Consider the following 14,747-nt stretch of genomic DNA (forward strand, 5'->3'; position numbering starts at 1 on the left):
AGGCAGAAGACAACAGTGTTGCCTGTAATAAAGATGGAAAGTGAATCTGAATCACTGCCGCACCCAGAATTCCCCATGTCATACTAGCAAGTGCAATAGGTCCATCACTGACGCCAACAACAAACACACTAATTTATTTGCAATGCAATCATTGGCATTTTATCAATATACATAAAGTGATTTGTTTATTACTTCTTCTAGCCACAACACCTGGAAACTGAGTTACTGACCCAGAACTTTGTTACCTGTTTTGGAACTGCTATTCACCGAATGTGTCTCTCTAAACAAGCAGCCTAATTTATTTCTTAGTCTTCCTTTCTGTCTTCATTTTGAAATGTTTATCGCACCAGAAGGCCATTTAAAACTTCAAGAGAAGCTAGGCACATAACAAAAATCCATTGTTTCTGGAGGGTTTCCTCCTGCCCCCTCCCTCTCTTTTTGGTAGAGGAAGAATATTTTAGGGCTTTATTTCCCATAAATCCCATATTTTGGCAGTCAGCATTCACAGTGCTTATATTTCAACAGCAGCCACAAAAATCACTTTCTTGCATTCTCTGCAATGCAGTTTGTATTTCCCCTTTTTTGTATTTGCTCTGGTAAATCCTTCTAGTCCTTTGTTACAATACAGTAGTGCATAGAACACATTTCCAGCATGTCTTTCATGCACCGCAACATGATAATACACCTAAATTAAAACAAAATAAACTTTGACATCTAGGATCCCCACCAACACTCCTTCATAGTACATTGCAATCCTCAGGTAGTTCACCGCTTACTATTTTGTGACTCCTCTCAACTGCTTATGCCTGTCCAATGGCTCATTAAGAAAACAGACACACTGAAATACATGATGCAAGAGGACACCACAGGATACACTGTGATTCTAAAAACAAGTGGATTTAATTCTCCTGGATTAATGAATACATCTCTGTATCTTTCTCTAACAGGAGATTAACCTCCTCCAAAAAATAACTCAAAACTCTATTTCAGAATGTATCAGCTGAAGAGACTAGTAGGGCTTGGATTTAATGGAGCCTGTCATGCAATTAGCATTAACACTAATTACACCAAATCCCAGTCTTTTAACTAAGTACAGGAATTTTCAATCCTCTGAACAAAGAGGCCAATAATTGCAGCTTTGGTAGTATCAATATGGTGAAGTAATTCAATTCAATTTTATCCCAGTAGCAAATACCACCTTCAAAACACTGAAATAAAAGCTGTCTTTTCTCACAGTGAAAAGTTTCAAAGGAAACACACTTTTACTGAAGCACTATGCACAGCATCTTCATTTTGCTTCAACATAGCACCTTCTCTGAAAAGATCTGGAGGAGTTTTACAGAAGAAAAAGGCTGAGACTTAAATTTAAAACTGAAGAGCCATCCTTTCTTCCTCTATTGCAGCACTTTTAGATTACTTTTTATTTCACAAAATAAAAATTTGGAAAAAACTCCAGTATTTTCCTTCTCCTGCTCTTTGTTTGCCTGAGCGTGAAGATGGGCCTACTTGTGAAACTTGTTCTGTTTTTGGCACCTGTGTCACCAGCTCTCCCCTCAGCCACGCAAGATCGCAAAACCTAAAATGCTACTGCCATGGTTACAAGTAATCACTATAGATATTTATTGTTTTCAGCATAAAACTAACATTTACAGGCACAGCCAAGATTAATAGATACCCAAGAGTAACACAGAACAGCATGCCACATGAAGACTTACTGTTTAATCCTGCATCCCTAGGAAAATACATAGCAACAATAAAAAATTATCACTTCTCTTTGTAACAGCGATGGACTGGATGAGCTCAAACAAATCAGAGCATAATGTAAGCCTCAAGTTTTCAAATGAAGATGAGTTTTTAAAATATTGTCTCAAAATGCTTTTGTCTAAGCAGCTGTGGTGTGGGATAGAGGGGAGGGTAGGAGGTGCAGTCAAGGAAAAGCATGCAAGGAGGCAGTGGCAGGAAAAAACAGCATTGGGAGCTGCTGCTGCAGTTAATGGACAGCCCAACTAGAAATCTGGAGAAGTTTAATACCAACAAATGCCATAGAACTTTTATTAGGCAGTACTTTTAATAAGTCAACTGCTAGATTCCAGCTGTCACCTATTCATAAATAGCTACAGAATTAACACTGTGGAAAGCAAGTCCTGCAGCCTTACAGGCAGAGACACAAACTTTTATACATTTAATATATTTACATCATCTTTGTTTGCCACCTCAGGCAATGGAAAGTCTTCCACTCAGACATTTTCAAAATACACAGAACTACAGATCACACATACACAGGACTATGATCCATTCTCTCTATACACAAATCAAATTTGTTACAGCACAGGGAGAATGCTTTTTCATGATAAAGAAGAAATGCACACCCAAATAATAGTAAGAAATGTAAGCAAAATAATCTCCTTACTAAGCAAACAGCACATCACTACACACCAAAGGCTCATAGGCTCAACAATAGGGGATACATCCGGGCATTATACATCGTAGCAAGCAAATGGCAGATGTGTTATTGTGGCTTCCTTGCTGCTACACTTTGTTTTCTGCTTATGGTAAATTATCCAATGCATAGACAGAAATTGCCATACTATTTACTCCTTCTTCACTTAAACCAGACCTTTGAGTATTCTGACTGACATTTTATAGCTTACAAAGCAATTTGCCTTTCTTGTCTGGTACTCTTCTACCCAACATAATGCCAAACAGCTGACTATCTGCTTTCTAAAAATGGACTATGCTGCAAACAGCATCCTGACAATTTAATAATTTGTCAAAGTAGTCCAACCAGTTATTATGAAGTACATATCATAGGGTTCAGAGGTAAAGGTCATCTACTTACTCACAAAGCAAAGTGCATCTGCTGACACTAAAAAGCAGACAATTAAAAAAAAAAAGTATCTGAGACATTCCCTAGCAGACTTGACTTTAACATACAGATTTCATTACCCATAACAGCAGTTGCAGATCCCCAACAATGCTATTTCTTTTCCTGCTCTGTGCACTGTTCACAACCACTATCCTTCTTTGTATATGATGATGCTCCCCACCTGGAAGTGGAAAGGGCTTTAGACCATCTTGTTTCTCATCTCAGGCAGGAAACACGGTGGGTCCAACCCAGGATTCCAAGATTGAAATAGGATTTCATGTGGGTTTTTTATTTGTTTAATTTTTGTTGTTGGTTTTTTGTGTTGGTTTTTTTTTGTTTGTTGGGGTTTTTTTGTTTGTTTTTTTACAGCAAGACATTTTTCCCTGATAACGTTAAGTTCTCTCTGCTTTTACATGAGACAAAAAAGTTTAATGCTTAAGCATAGGCATAGATGCCAATTCTAGGAGGACAAATATATTCAGACACAGATGCATTTGAAAACCAGTTTTTATAGTCTACCTTCTCCAAGCAAAAGAAATACAAACCTAATTAAAATTTTTTTAAATCCATTTCCACTATATAAATATATATGAAATTGAAATATATTATGTAGATATAGACACAGCTATAAAGATATGATTGCTGACAATCACAAGGTAAATTTTCCGTTTTATGTTGTTTCCCTGGCCCTTGAAATGTTTCAGATGGGACACTCAAATCATCACTTATTATACAAAATGTATGTCCTAGGCAAATGAGGAGGCCGAGTAATTTTAGATACTGAATATCCTATTCCTGTGCTGGCTTCGGAATTAATTTGCTTAATTGTGCAGGCTTTCTACTACCATGCTAGGTAGAGAAGTGCCCCAAATACCTTAATTACTACACATACAGCAGAGTGACTCAAACACTCCAGAGGATTCACTCTCTCAGGAATTCTACTACAAAAACCTTTGTGTCTGGTTATTGATGTTAATCAAAACATGAAATAGGGAGTCTCATGAGTGCCTCTGCCAAGAAAGAAACCTCAAGTTGTCCTGCTCTCCTTATCTTTACACAACATGCAGCAGCTGATACCTTGACTTAGGAACTGAAAACACCTTCAGTCTTCTCCCTTTGTTAGTTGTGCCTCTTTAACCCTCTGGATATAATGGATTCTTGGACTTCGCAATAACGTTCATTTAGTTGACGTGTTGAGAAAGACCAGCACTCTAATGGTTAAACAAAGAACACCTTGTTTTCAGCTTTACCACCCTCATTTAGTTGGCTTTTACCCTGTTATTTTTTAAGATTAGACCCTTTTTTAAACAGTAGAGGGTTATGGCCTTCAATAGCACGGTATTTGTCTTTTCCCTTGCTTTGAAGGTCTACTCTCTGCTCTGGAAAGGAATGCCCTGTTATTTACAATATACACTGTTATTATTTCAGGGTTACCATCATCTGCCAAGTCATCGCAATGGTGCTGTAGTTAATTGCAGAGATAAAGGGGAGAGGAGCAGGGAAGTGCCTCTATTTAGTATGGTACCTATTGATTCTCTCTGTGATTGTGTAAATGTTTCTACAATACCTTTCCTTTTTCTAGGCACAGGTTGTATTCCTTCTTTTTTTTTTTAATGGGTGAAAAAAAGCCATTCCAGCGCACATAGAAGGTAATTATATTATCCCAAGATTAATGAAAGTTTCTTACTTTTAAAAACTAGTGCTTAAGTAAGCAAACAATTTTTAAGTGTTTAATTAGCTCATAATACCATTTAGAGAAAAACTGCTCTTAAAGGACTCAAATACATGCCTAGTTAAGCAATTGTATAAACATATGAAGGGTAGAGTTAAGATTCCAAAAATCTGCAACAACTTAAACAGCTACTCCAGGTAGCACAAGTCAGCTTTAGGTCAGGCTCAGCTTCTAAGACATGGCAAATCTCAGCATCACACAATTCACACAAGTTTCAAGCACATAACTGTGTTGGAAACTCAGGGTCTGCACCATGCATACCTGAAACACACCACTTAGGTTTTTTTCCCCTCTATCTCTCTACTTCGTTTTAAGAGACTGTTGCCCACGTTCAACATTTCCAGATGCTCTGCAGTGGGTCTTTGAACTGTAAAGTGCATATTTCATAAATTTTATATTGTTAACAAGAACTGCGTATTTTTCCAAAAATGAAGGAGATGATAATTATCCCCTCACACCATTCCTTAAACATTCTAATAAGGCAGATGCTTGGTTATAAAATAAATAAATAAATAAATAGAAGCAGATATTAAAAGTGGTTTTTTTGAGATGAGATAAAACAGGGTGTTAAAGGACAGGAGGGCAAGTACTTACTTCCTGTGTGCATGTATTTTCAAGGTCTTTTTCTTCTCAGAAAAGAAAAAAATACCTTCAGTGAGTAAGTATGTGGAATTTAACTTTCTGAATTTTCACAGAGCATTTTGTTGTTGCTGTTACACAAGCACATATGTTACTTTTCAAAGAGAGGAGAAAAATGGGAAGGGTTTCTACCACAAGGCTAACAGGTTTTATTTGTTGGTTTAATGTATCAATAAAATCAAATTACAGTTGTCGAGGGACATTTATTTCAATGCTAAATAGCTTATGTTAAGATGTCAATTAAAGTTTTCCTGAAGAGGAGAGTTCCAAGTTCCTCAGAAAAAACCCGAATGCATTAAGAATGAGTATACCATTCCCCAGAGACCAGACTATAAAACAACCTGTCAAGTAATCAAAGATAACCAAAGAGAATGTGTTAACTCCCTGATGTTTTTTTTTCTGTTTGGCATCAGGTGAATGCAAGTTCTTTTACCACCTGACGGAGCCCTGTTCTATTAATTCCCTGCTTCTCTTTCTATACCACTTTTATCAGCACTAAAAAGCTTCACAAACTGGTGGCTGACAAAGACATACACTGACTGTGCATTATTTTAAGGACAACACCAGCTCTGACTAGCCAGCAAAAGCTGTCAAGCATACATGCCACTTAAAGCAAAATGAAACCCAGCTTTGCTTTGAAACATATTGAACAGTTAATGAAAATTAAGTTGTGTTCTGCACTAGAAGTCTATATTTCTCACATGCTGGTAAGGGAGAGCCATGGCATTCAGTTTGATGCATCTGTAAGTGGGATTGTTCATCCTTAATTCATAAGAGAAGGCAAAAGAGAAAGTCCATGAATTCAAGAAACTGTTCCAAATCAAACTTTTCTTATCTTGACTGAAAATATACAGTGTGATACAAGATACTTGCAGGACCTGAAAACAACTGTAACCTAGAAGTCAGAATTGCGCCCTACACCAATAAGACACGTAAAGCACATTTAAAGTAACAACTGCCCGAAGTAGAAGTTTTTAACTACACAGATACAAGTACTTTAAAAAGTAGGAGCTCTACTCTACCAACAGCTGCCCTGAATCAGTTTAAAAATGTACAAACAGAAAACCCCACACCATGAACAAGGACTGATGAAGATACTTGGGTTTGTTTACTTGAAAAGCAAAACAAACTAACAAAAAAACAACACAAAAGCAAAAGAAAAATCCTAAACAACAAGACCAACATGCAACGTAATAGTTCAGTATTAAGGTCTAACTTCTAGTCTCACTTCAACAAATTAAAATTAATGGATAAAATCTGGTTTAGGACATGCAAATGACATTTTTTAGACTACGTAGACAGAAACATTTCTAATTTGAAGCTCAACTTGTTGCAACATGTTTTTAACACATAAAGGGGACTTCACCCCCCCACAATTAGTCTTAAGAATTTTTTTTAATACAATGCATAAAGAGAAGGGAAAAGCAGAATTCTTTGCTCTAGTTGTTAAAAAGGTGGTCTGAGGTATTTTAAAAAGCTATTTGAAGGTAGCATAAGTTCATTACACTATGACTGCTTACCTTTTTCCCACCTGTTACAAATTGCTTGTAGTGGGATCTTATGAAATGAGGATGAACAGCAACAATCTGCAGGGTGCAGAGGGTGGGAGAAGAAAAAAAAAAAAGACAGTATTTTAGCTTGAATAAGACTTTACAGGGAACCCCACATAACCTTTTAAAACTTTGACAACTATCAGCTATTACAGTTGAGTTCTTTCTCTGAAGTAAATCCAATTGATCCAGACATCTCTGTTTTTCATAGAGAAGAAAATTATCCATATTATATGGCATGGGACAAGTCACACACCTGACACTGAGGGCCACGTTACACCACAAAACTACTTTTTTTGCACAGCAGGCCGCAGAATTAGAAGTGCGCATCACAGGACTGCCACAAGCAAGGGTTAACCCAAGCAAGCCTTGTTTGGGGCCTGCCAAGAGGGCACATACAGCTCAGCCCTGGTGCAGATACCTTGTGTATCATCAGTGCACCTTAAACGGCCTCTTTGCCTTGTGTGTGACCTGTCAAGTATGAGAGATTCACCTGTAAGAGAGGTAAGGCCCTAGGAGGCCAGTAAGTCACATCTGATGCATGTGAAAACATAATGACTTCATTCCTTTCCCTGCTCCCCAAGAGCAGCTGCAACATGGAAGACCCCAAGCAGCAAAATGCAATCACCACCTTTCCTCCTGCAATAAATGTTTCTCGTTAAAAAAAAGCCAGAGCTTCCCATACACCTCCTAGAGATGCTTTTTCAATAGCCAGGCACCTACATGCCTCTCAAACAGAGTGTAACTGAAAATTTTTCTTCAGATAGGTTACATCAGCATCCCCACCCATTGCTTTATCATGAGGTAGGTTTATCAGATATGAATTGGTTGCAAAATATTGACCTCACAGTTAGCAGAACCCTCATAATTTATATCATGGACCTATAAAGAAATATGTTGAGACAGGCAACAGCTGAAACAGGACAAGTTCTCTTTCACTTTGCCTTTTCTGTTTGAAAAACTCAATAATACTTCTTACAAAACCAAGATCGGCTTTCTTGCTGCCTAACCAGATCAAAAGCTTTTATATTGAGATAGATAACTATTTTGTAGTGACTTGAATAACATTACAAGGAAGCAGTATTCCCCTCTTTCATTTAGATTCAATGTGACCTTTCTGTTATTAAAGATGACAACAACAGAATTACTAAAGATTAAAACAAGCACTTACTTTAATAGGACAGTCAAACGTTTCATGGAACTCTTCCGCTGAATACAATCCAAACACCTGCACCTAAACAAGTATGAAAAAAACCCCAAAATATTTACCTCATTACCACTTGAAAATTAAAGGTGAATGTATATCACTATCAACCAGAAGATTAATTTGAATGCTAAGAGGTACATCTTTTTTCTTTAAAAAAAGAGCTGTATTTAACAATTAAGAGTTAATTGAGACATTGTGGGCTTCTATTATGGTGTATCTAAATATTTGCAGTTCTGCAAAAGTATGTATTTGAATCTTTTCCCTTTTTTGTTACTAATACAGCAAAACTATGAGCTCCTTTTTCTTTAGGTTTATCAAATCTGTTTAACAGATAGTAATCTAAGTAAGGTAAGATCAATAAAGTAACATTCAGGGGAAGATAAATTAAAAACTCTTCCTTTCTGAGAAAGAACTGTAGAATTTTTCTCCCCTCCAAGCAATACAAGGTTTACATAAGGAAAAAGAAATTTGTGACAAGACAGCAAACCATCCTGAAAACCAAGTACCATATATTTCCTGGCATCCTATTCTTCTCCCAAGTACATTCTGTGCTGTTTTATTTCATGACCACTGAAATGTCTTTCTCTGAAGATTCCTCCCTTCTCATCTATGTACTTGATGTCTCAGTACATTTAATAGTTAGGACGGGAGTTGTAACCACAGGCCATCAGAATATTTATCAGAATTAATCAATCTGAAGAAAGCTCAACATTTAAAAAAAACACCACAAATACTAAAACAAAGTATGTTTCTACTGTGAGGAGAATTAACAGACTGTAAAATATTTTCTTCCCTTTACTTACAGAACAGCTACAGAGGTATAAAGTGTTAAGAAATATTAGACTTAACCCTATTCTGTAGTCTTAGCATCTTTCTGAAGTTTTGTAAGCACTACTCCCTCTTTTGGGCTCATGTCTGTTCATCCAACATGCAATAATTCCTTCCCCAACTACCTGATGAGACAGTTGACAACTGCAGAACTAAGGAGTAAAACAGGGCTGAAGACTTATGGCCAGTAATTAGTAATTGATTTACTAATTATGATTTCCACAAAGAATAATAACTATCTCCTTTTTTCATAATTTTAACAGGTTTCCACCCACTTCCAGAAGCTGTTGGAACAAATCACACCAACAGGGATAGACACTGCTGGTGGGAGAAGGAAGAGAAAAAAAGTTTCCCATGGAGTAATCCATGGAAAATTACATGACGACAAACCTACTTTAGAAGGTTCTCAGACAGGTTTAGTCATTTATCTGTATCTTCTGAAAAAACATAATCCCATCAGCAACTCTGCTCTGCATATTCAAGAAGCTGAACTCAAAGATCTGAGGGATCTTTTAATCTTATTTCTTTCTCCTCATCCCATTCATTATTAATTTAAAGGGAAAACTAAAAAATAATAGTAACAAAACCCAACCAACCAAACAAGAAACCACTGGGCAAAGTTCTGCAGATCAAATCCAGAGAATACCAGCAAGGGGCCTCAAAAAGTGAGGCTTAATAGCGCTAAAAAGATCAGTTCAGAAGACACAAACACCCCAAATTCCTGCAGTCAAGGAAACAAGAGTAAAAAGACGAGACTTAAGGTAAAATACAAGAGGAACTAAGCCATCAGTGAGGAACTAAGCCATCAGCCCAATGGCTCAAAGTTCAGCAGCCTCAGTGAAGTTAAAAACATCTCAAACCACCTCATCTCTTTTTCAAGCTTGTCTCCTAGATACGTCTCCCTAAAGCAGCATTATCAGCTCTGTCCGTTACTCATTAGCGAATACACTGCCTCTAACAACACACTTTAAAAATACTGCTACATTCAGTGTGTAGGCCTGAGCTACTGCTCCAAAGGATTGGAAAATCAATATTTGGAGACAGTGAGATGCATCACAAAGGTGTGATTATGTATAGCCAACCAAAGGAGTTTATTTGAGTTGGGCCTGGACATAAGCCTAGAAAACCTCCGGGCTGCTGTCTAGAGGATTTTTGGTTTCTGTTCTTTTGTTTTCCACAGTTGGCACAGCATATCCAATGAAACAGACTAAACAAGAAAAATAAACAGAGGAAAGAGAAAATAAGACAGAGAGAAGAAAGGAGGAAAAAAAAGTATAGACATGGTTAAAAGACAACACTGCAAATTCCATGGAAGCAAACTCCTCAAAAAGGACAAAACACCCCTCTCGAATTAGAACTAATCAATAAAAATTAACATTAGCAACAGTGCCTTCAACATTTTATGATACTACACTGAACACAGCAATATTATGTTATTTATTTAAGACTATGAAAACAAAATTGAGCCAGTTAACTAAAGAGAAAAAAGCTCAGCATAAAATACATGTTATCATCTTTACTCTAGGGATGCTGTGCAACAGTTTATTACTTCTTAATGTCTTTTATTCTTTAGAGATAAAGTGATTCTTTTGATATTACAAACTTATATTGGATTACCTATTTCTGCTTTCTATTCCCACTCAGCTCATGATTTTTTGGGTATCTGGAAAAAGGATCTAATTATGACAATCCACTATATTTTGCCAGTCCACTCGGATTTTAAATATCCAGAACCAAGCACTCCAGTGCATCCATGTATGGAAGAAGCAACCAACCTTCAGTAAGCAAAAGGCAGGACAACAAACACATCATCTACACGTTACATTTCTTGGAAAAAATGATCAATGTAATAGTTGTTGGATATTCTTAACATAAATTATGTTACAGACATTAAAAATTACACTAAAACATAGAAATTATATTGAAAACCCATGTGTTTATATTTCTTTGTATAAAAAGAGTTATAAATCAATAAAGGTATAATTTATAATACTGCTATGTAATGACTTAAGAGAGCTTTAGTAAAATTGGGAGTAGTCAGATCCAGCTTTTTCAACAGAGCATACAAGTAGGAGAAAAAGTAACCTAATGGCAACCCTGCTTCCCCCTCTATTTATACCAGTGCCAAAATTCTCCTCTTATCCCCTAGTATTTTAACACGTAGTCATTCCCTTCAGACAGTGGCCAGACTAGAGTGGTGGTGCTGGTTTCAACTTCTGTTCCTTTCTATGGCAGTGGTGATCAGCTGCTTCTGAGTATATTGGCACAGAAGATTTTCAAAGACCCAAATGTGCAGAACAGAAAAGCTGCAAGTGGCTTCCAAGGAACTTGTTGACCATGAATGACATACAGTTGGCCGGGTTTTGACACTAGGCCTGGATGCTGCCTGACAAAAAGAGGGCTAGAGAATTGCATTGTGATGCTATGCTTCTCTCCCAGTCAATGTAGGTAGTCCAAACCTAGTTTGAGTGGGAAAAGAAAGAAAAAAGTAGTAAAATAAAATACTTCAGACAGCAGAATGGATATGAGGAGTATGTTCTCATCATAACGCCTTCCTTCAAGAAGACAAATGGTCCCATGTATTACATCCACTTTGATATTGGAAAATGCACTCCCTGCCTATTGCAGAAATCTTTTGCAGCGGTCTAGAGGATATACCTTCATTAATTGGCAGAATATATTTGCATCAACACAGGTGGCTCAAAAATTCACAGGTCTTTTTATTATACTCCTTTTTTGTTTAAAACAGATTTAAGAAAACTAAGCTATTTCACTCTGTTTTTTTAAAAAAGGGTTTCACTACTTTTACTTATCTAACTGAATGAAGACTTTGCAACCAAACTGGTACAAGTTTTTAGCTTCTTACAATACGAACACTCCCACTGTAGTAAAGGAAGAGCTGTATGGAGCATTAAGGTACATGTTGGTTCTGACCCAGAACCTGTAAGTGCTACATTATCTGGACAAGAATTTCTGCTGTTTTCTTATAAGTAGCACAACAAACAAGTATGTGTTTTCACCCATTTTAGGGATGGATTCTTTTATAGAGACACCTAGATCTTTCTAATCTCCACACGAGCTTTTCAGTGTAGAATATGGTGAAGCATCAACATCCTTGGACTCCATAAATGTAAATATGATGAATACTGCACTTATGATACTCCATCCCTGCATCAAAAGCATTACTGGAATTAGCCCTGGTTTGAAGACCATAGTTTAGACTGCCTTGTATGTAATGTCACCTATTGGATCCACAATAGCTACTTCATTAAATGAAGACTGATTAAACCTGAAAGTATTGGAGTCTTTACAAGTAGAGCCACACCAGAGTAGGGATTATGGATTTTTTAATGTTTCTGATATCAAATACATATATTTAACATTAATATATTAAATATGTGTGTGGCTTCTAGTCTCACTGCAACACACATATTTCAAGTCAGCAACCCACAGTCACATCTGAGTAGCCCTTACAGCAAATGCTTGCTTCTGTCCACCATTTAAAACACCCAAACCAACCATGCTAGCTCCACATTTTTATTACCTTGCACAATTACTGACCATTCCCTTATCTTACTTAGGCAATTAGAACACCCTCTCTGTGTTTCTCACAGGCTGTAAAATTATACAACCCACTTTGATAGGCACTAGTATCCCAATTACTGTGTCAAGATACTGACATCAAGATATTCCTGAGAAACAAAAGGTTTGGATACATAAACTGGCTGCTTGCCTGATAAGAAAAAACAATAACACCTTTTGGGAAGGTAAAAACCGAAGCACACACTTTGTAGGGGGGTCATTTCCTTATTTTGCTTATTGCAAAATCCAATTTTAGTTTTAATTTGTAGAACTTGTACTGAATGGGATGCATCCATTAGGATCACCAACATTGCTCCTCCCATCTAGTCTATTCTGTAGGAAATGTTCTCCACAGTAAGTCAGATGGATATTGAGAAATGATTTAAATGATTTTTAATGCACTGCATTTGTACATAAGCATTGTACAAGCTTAAATACACCCTGTGCATTACAATTTTATCATCGCAAACCAACATTAGAGAAGACTGCCATCGACTTAAAAACAAAAAAGACATTCTTATAAGTGGAAAATCAATCACCAAAACCACTAAATGTCACAGCTCAACATTCTAGAGAAGCACTGATAATTGTTAGTTATACACTGCACAAATAATATATGTCCTCAGTCAAGGAAGTAGGTGCCAGTTTTTTAGGAAACTGTACATATATTGATTTTACATTTATTTAATGTGGCTGTTGTGAGACACTTTATTCTTCTGATAAACTATGATTGCTTATCAAAAGATTCTATAATTCAAGAGAAACATTCATAACGTGTGTGAAAATGAAAACTACCAGCCCACAGAAATCATGCCCACAAAATCCAATTTTGTGGATTTATAGCAGAAAGGCATTAAACCACTGTCTTGCAGGAACAGCAGTCACTGAAGTATAACTGGCACAGCAGTAATGATTAAGGTGACATGTCCTCCTGCCACAGCTGTTAATCAGCTTAATACCAGTTACATTATTGACATTCGTGTAATTACTTTTCCTACAGCACATTTGTGCAAAATATATGTGACTTTAATTTTGTGTATTCAAAGGTGAGTCCAGTTCTCAAAATGGATGGTCAAAGTGGTGGTGCTAAATGCAGGAATTAAGTCCACAGATATCACCATTATCTCAAGTGTAATACTGAGGACTACCTGCTACCTCATTAAATATAGAAATGGGTTTGTTATACCTTGCCATCTTCTGAGCAAACACCCATGTGCTCTCCACTTTCATCCAGGCTGATCTGATTTATCTTCACTGGACTCTGTGAGAGAAGAGAAAAGACACATTTAAAGTTGACTTTAAAGGTACATCACCAATCACATGCTTTATTGTCCCCAACACTTCTGAGATTTACATGTTAATGGTTGTGTAATGCTTAGTTGCATGAATCAAAAAACCCCCCAAATAGGTACTTCTATGACAATGCCAAAAGACAGCCATCTTTCCAGCCTTTTGCCTAACACAAAAATTTGACATTTTTGCAGTTACACAAAAGGCTCTAGAGCTCATGTGAAGCATGAAGCTCCCAGATCTTGAGCATCTGCACCTGCACGCCACAGCTGTTCAATAAGAACCTCTCCTGCTGTCAAAAATCCACATAAAACACACTGACCACACAGACATCTTCTGGTTTGGTCTGATGGCTATACCAGTAATTATTTCTTCCTTCAAATCCCTTCTCTTGCTTTCATTTTTTTGCCTTTAATAAGAAGCAAGCATTAGAAGGCACTGAAGTGCAACACAGGTTACTCATTCTTAGACAAATGCCGAAAAACTTCTGAAGACTGCACCAATTCAATAAATTTCCCTTTCTCTATCCAGATACGCTTTTGGTTCTAATCTACAGGGTTATATGGAATCTGTTACTGTTTACTTTAGCTTAAACATCTATCCTTACCCCAAGTACTGAGGACTAACTTATCATCTGGGTAACACAATGCATATCCTCTCATGTACAAAACCCCATGCAATTACATTCAAGTACCAAGAACATTATGTGCCATGATCCTGATTTCACCCTCTGTAACAAATACCTCACTATTTCAAGCATCACTGAAGGATCTTCACCCAATAAAGTCTCTCTTACACATTTAAGAAAAACTGTTCTTACTCATAAATTTGGAGGGAATTAACCACAACTCAGATTGCTTCAGATGACAAATGAAAAATCCATCATGTGTTTGTGTGAAAAGAAAGTGTCACTGGAACATTGCTGGAGTTGCAGGGTGACATTAGATGTTACACAACTGTATCTAAAATATTTCAGGTCCTAATATACACTATGGCAGTTGGAATTACATCAAAAAAGTTATATAAAAACACACTGTCCAGATAGACTATCTA

The 14,747-nt window shown here is 36.9% G+C and overlaps 1 protein-coding gene across 2 annotated transcripts in view; it reads right to left on the bottom strand.

Moving 5' to 3' along the window:
- Positions 1-14,747, bottom strand: part of VPS41 (vacuolar protein sorting 41 homolog (S. cerevisiae)) — a 95,068-nt gene that overhangs the window by 45,768 nt on the left and 34,553 nt on the right. Inside the window, exons 4-6 of one of the 2 annotated variants that reach the window (XM_010001515.1) lie at positions 13,591-13,665; positions 7,959-8,021; positions 6,758-6,823 (exon numbers count right to left, since the gene is read on the bottom strand). In XM_010001515.1, coding sequence (XP_009999817.1) covers positions 6,758-6,823; positions 7,959-8,021; positions 13,591-13,665 — 204 coding nt within the window. The remainder of the gene's footprint in view (positions 1-6,757; positions 6,824-7,958; positions 8,022-13,590; positions 13,666-14,747) is intronic. The other variant, XM_010001516.1, reaches the window with a different exon arrangement.

The sequence above is a fragment of the Chaetura pelagica genome, unplaced genomic scaffold (assembly GCF_000747805.2).
Source record: "Chaetura pelagica isolate M959 unplaced genomic scaffold, ChaPel_1.0 scaffold7, whole genome shotgun sequence".
In the NCBI taxonomy this organism is placed as follows: Eukaryota; Metazoa; Chordata; class Aves; order Apodiformes; family Apodidae; genus Chaetura; species Chaetura pelagica.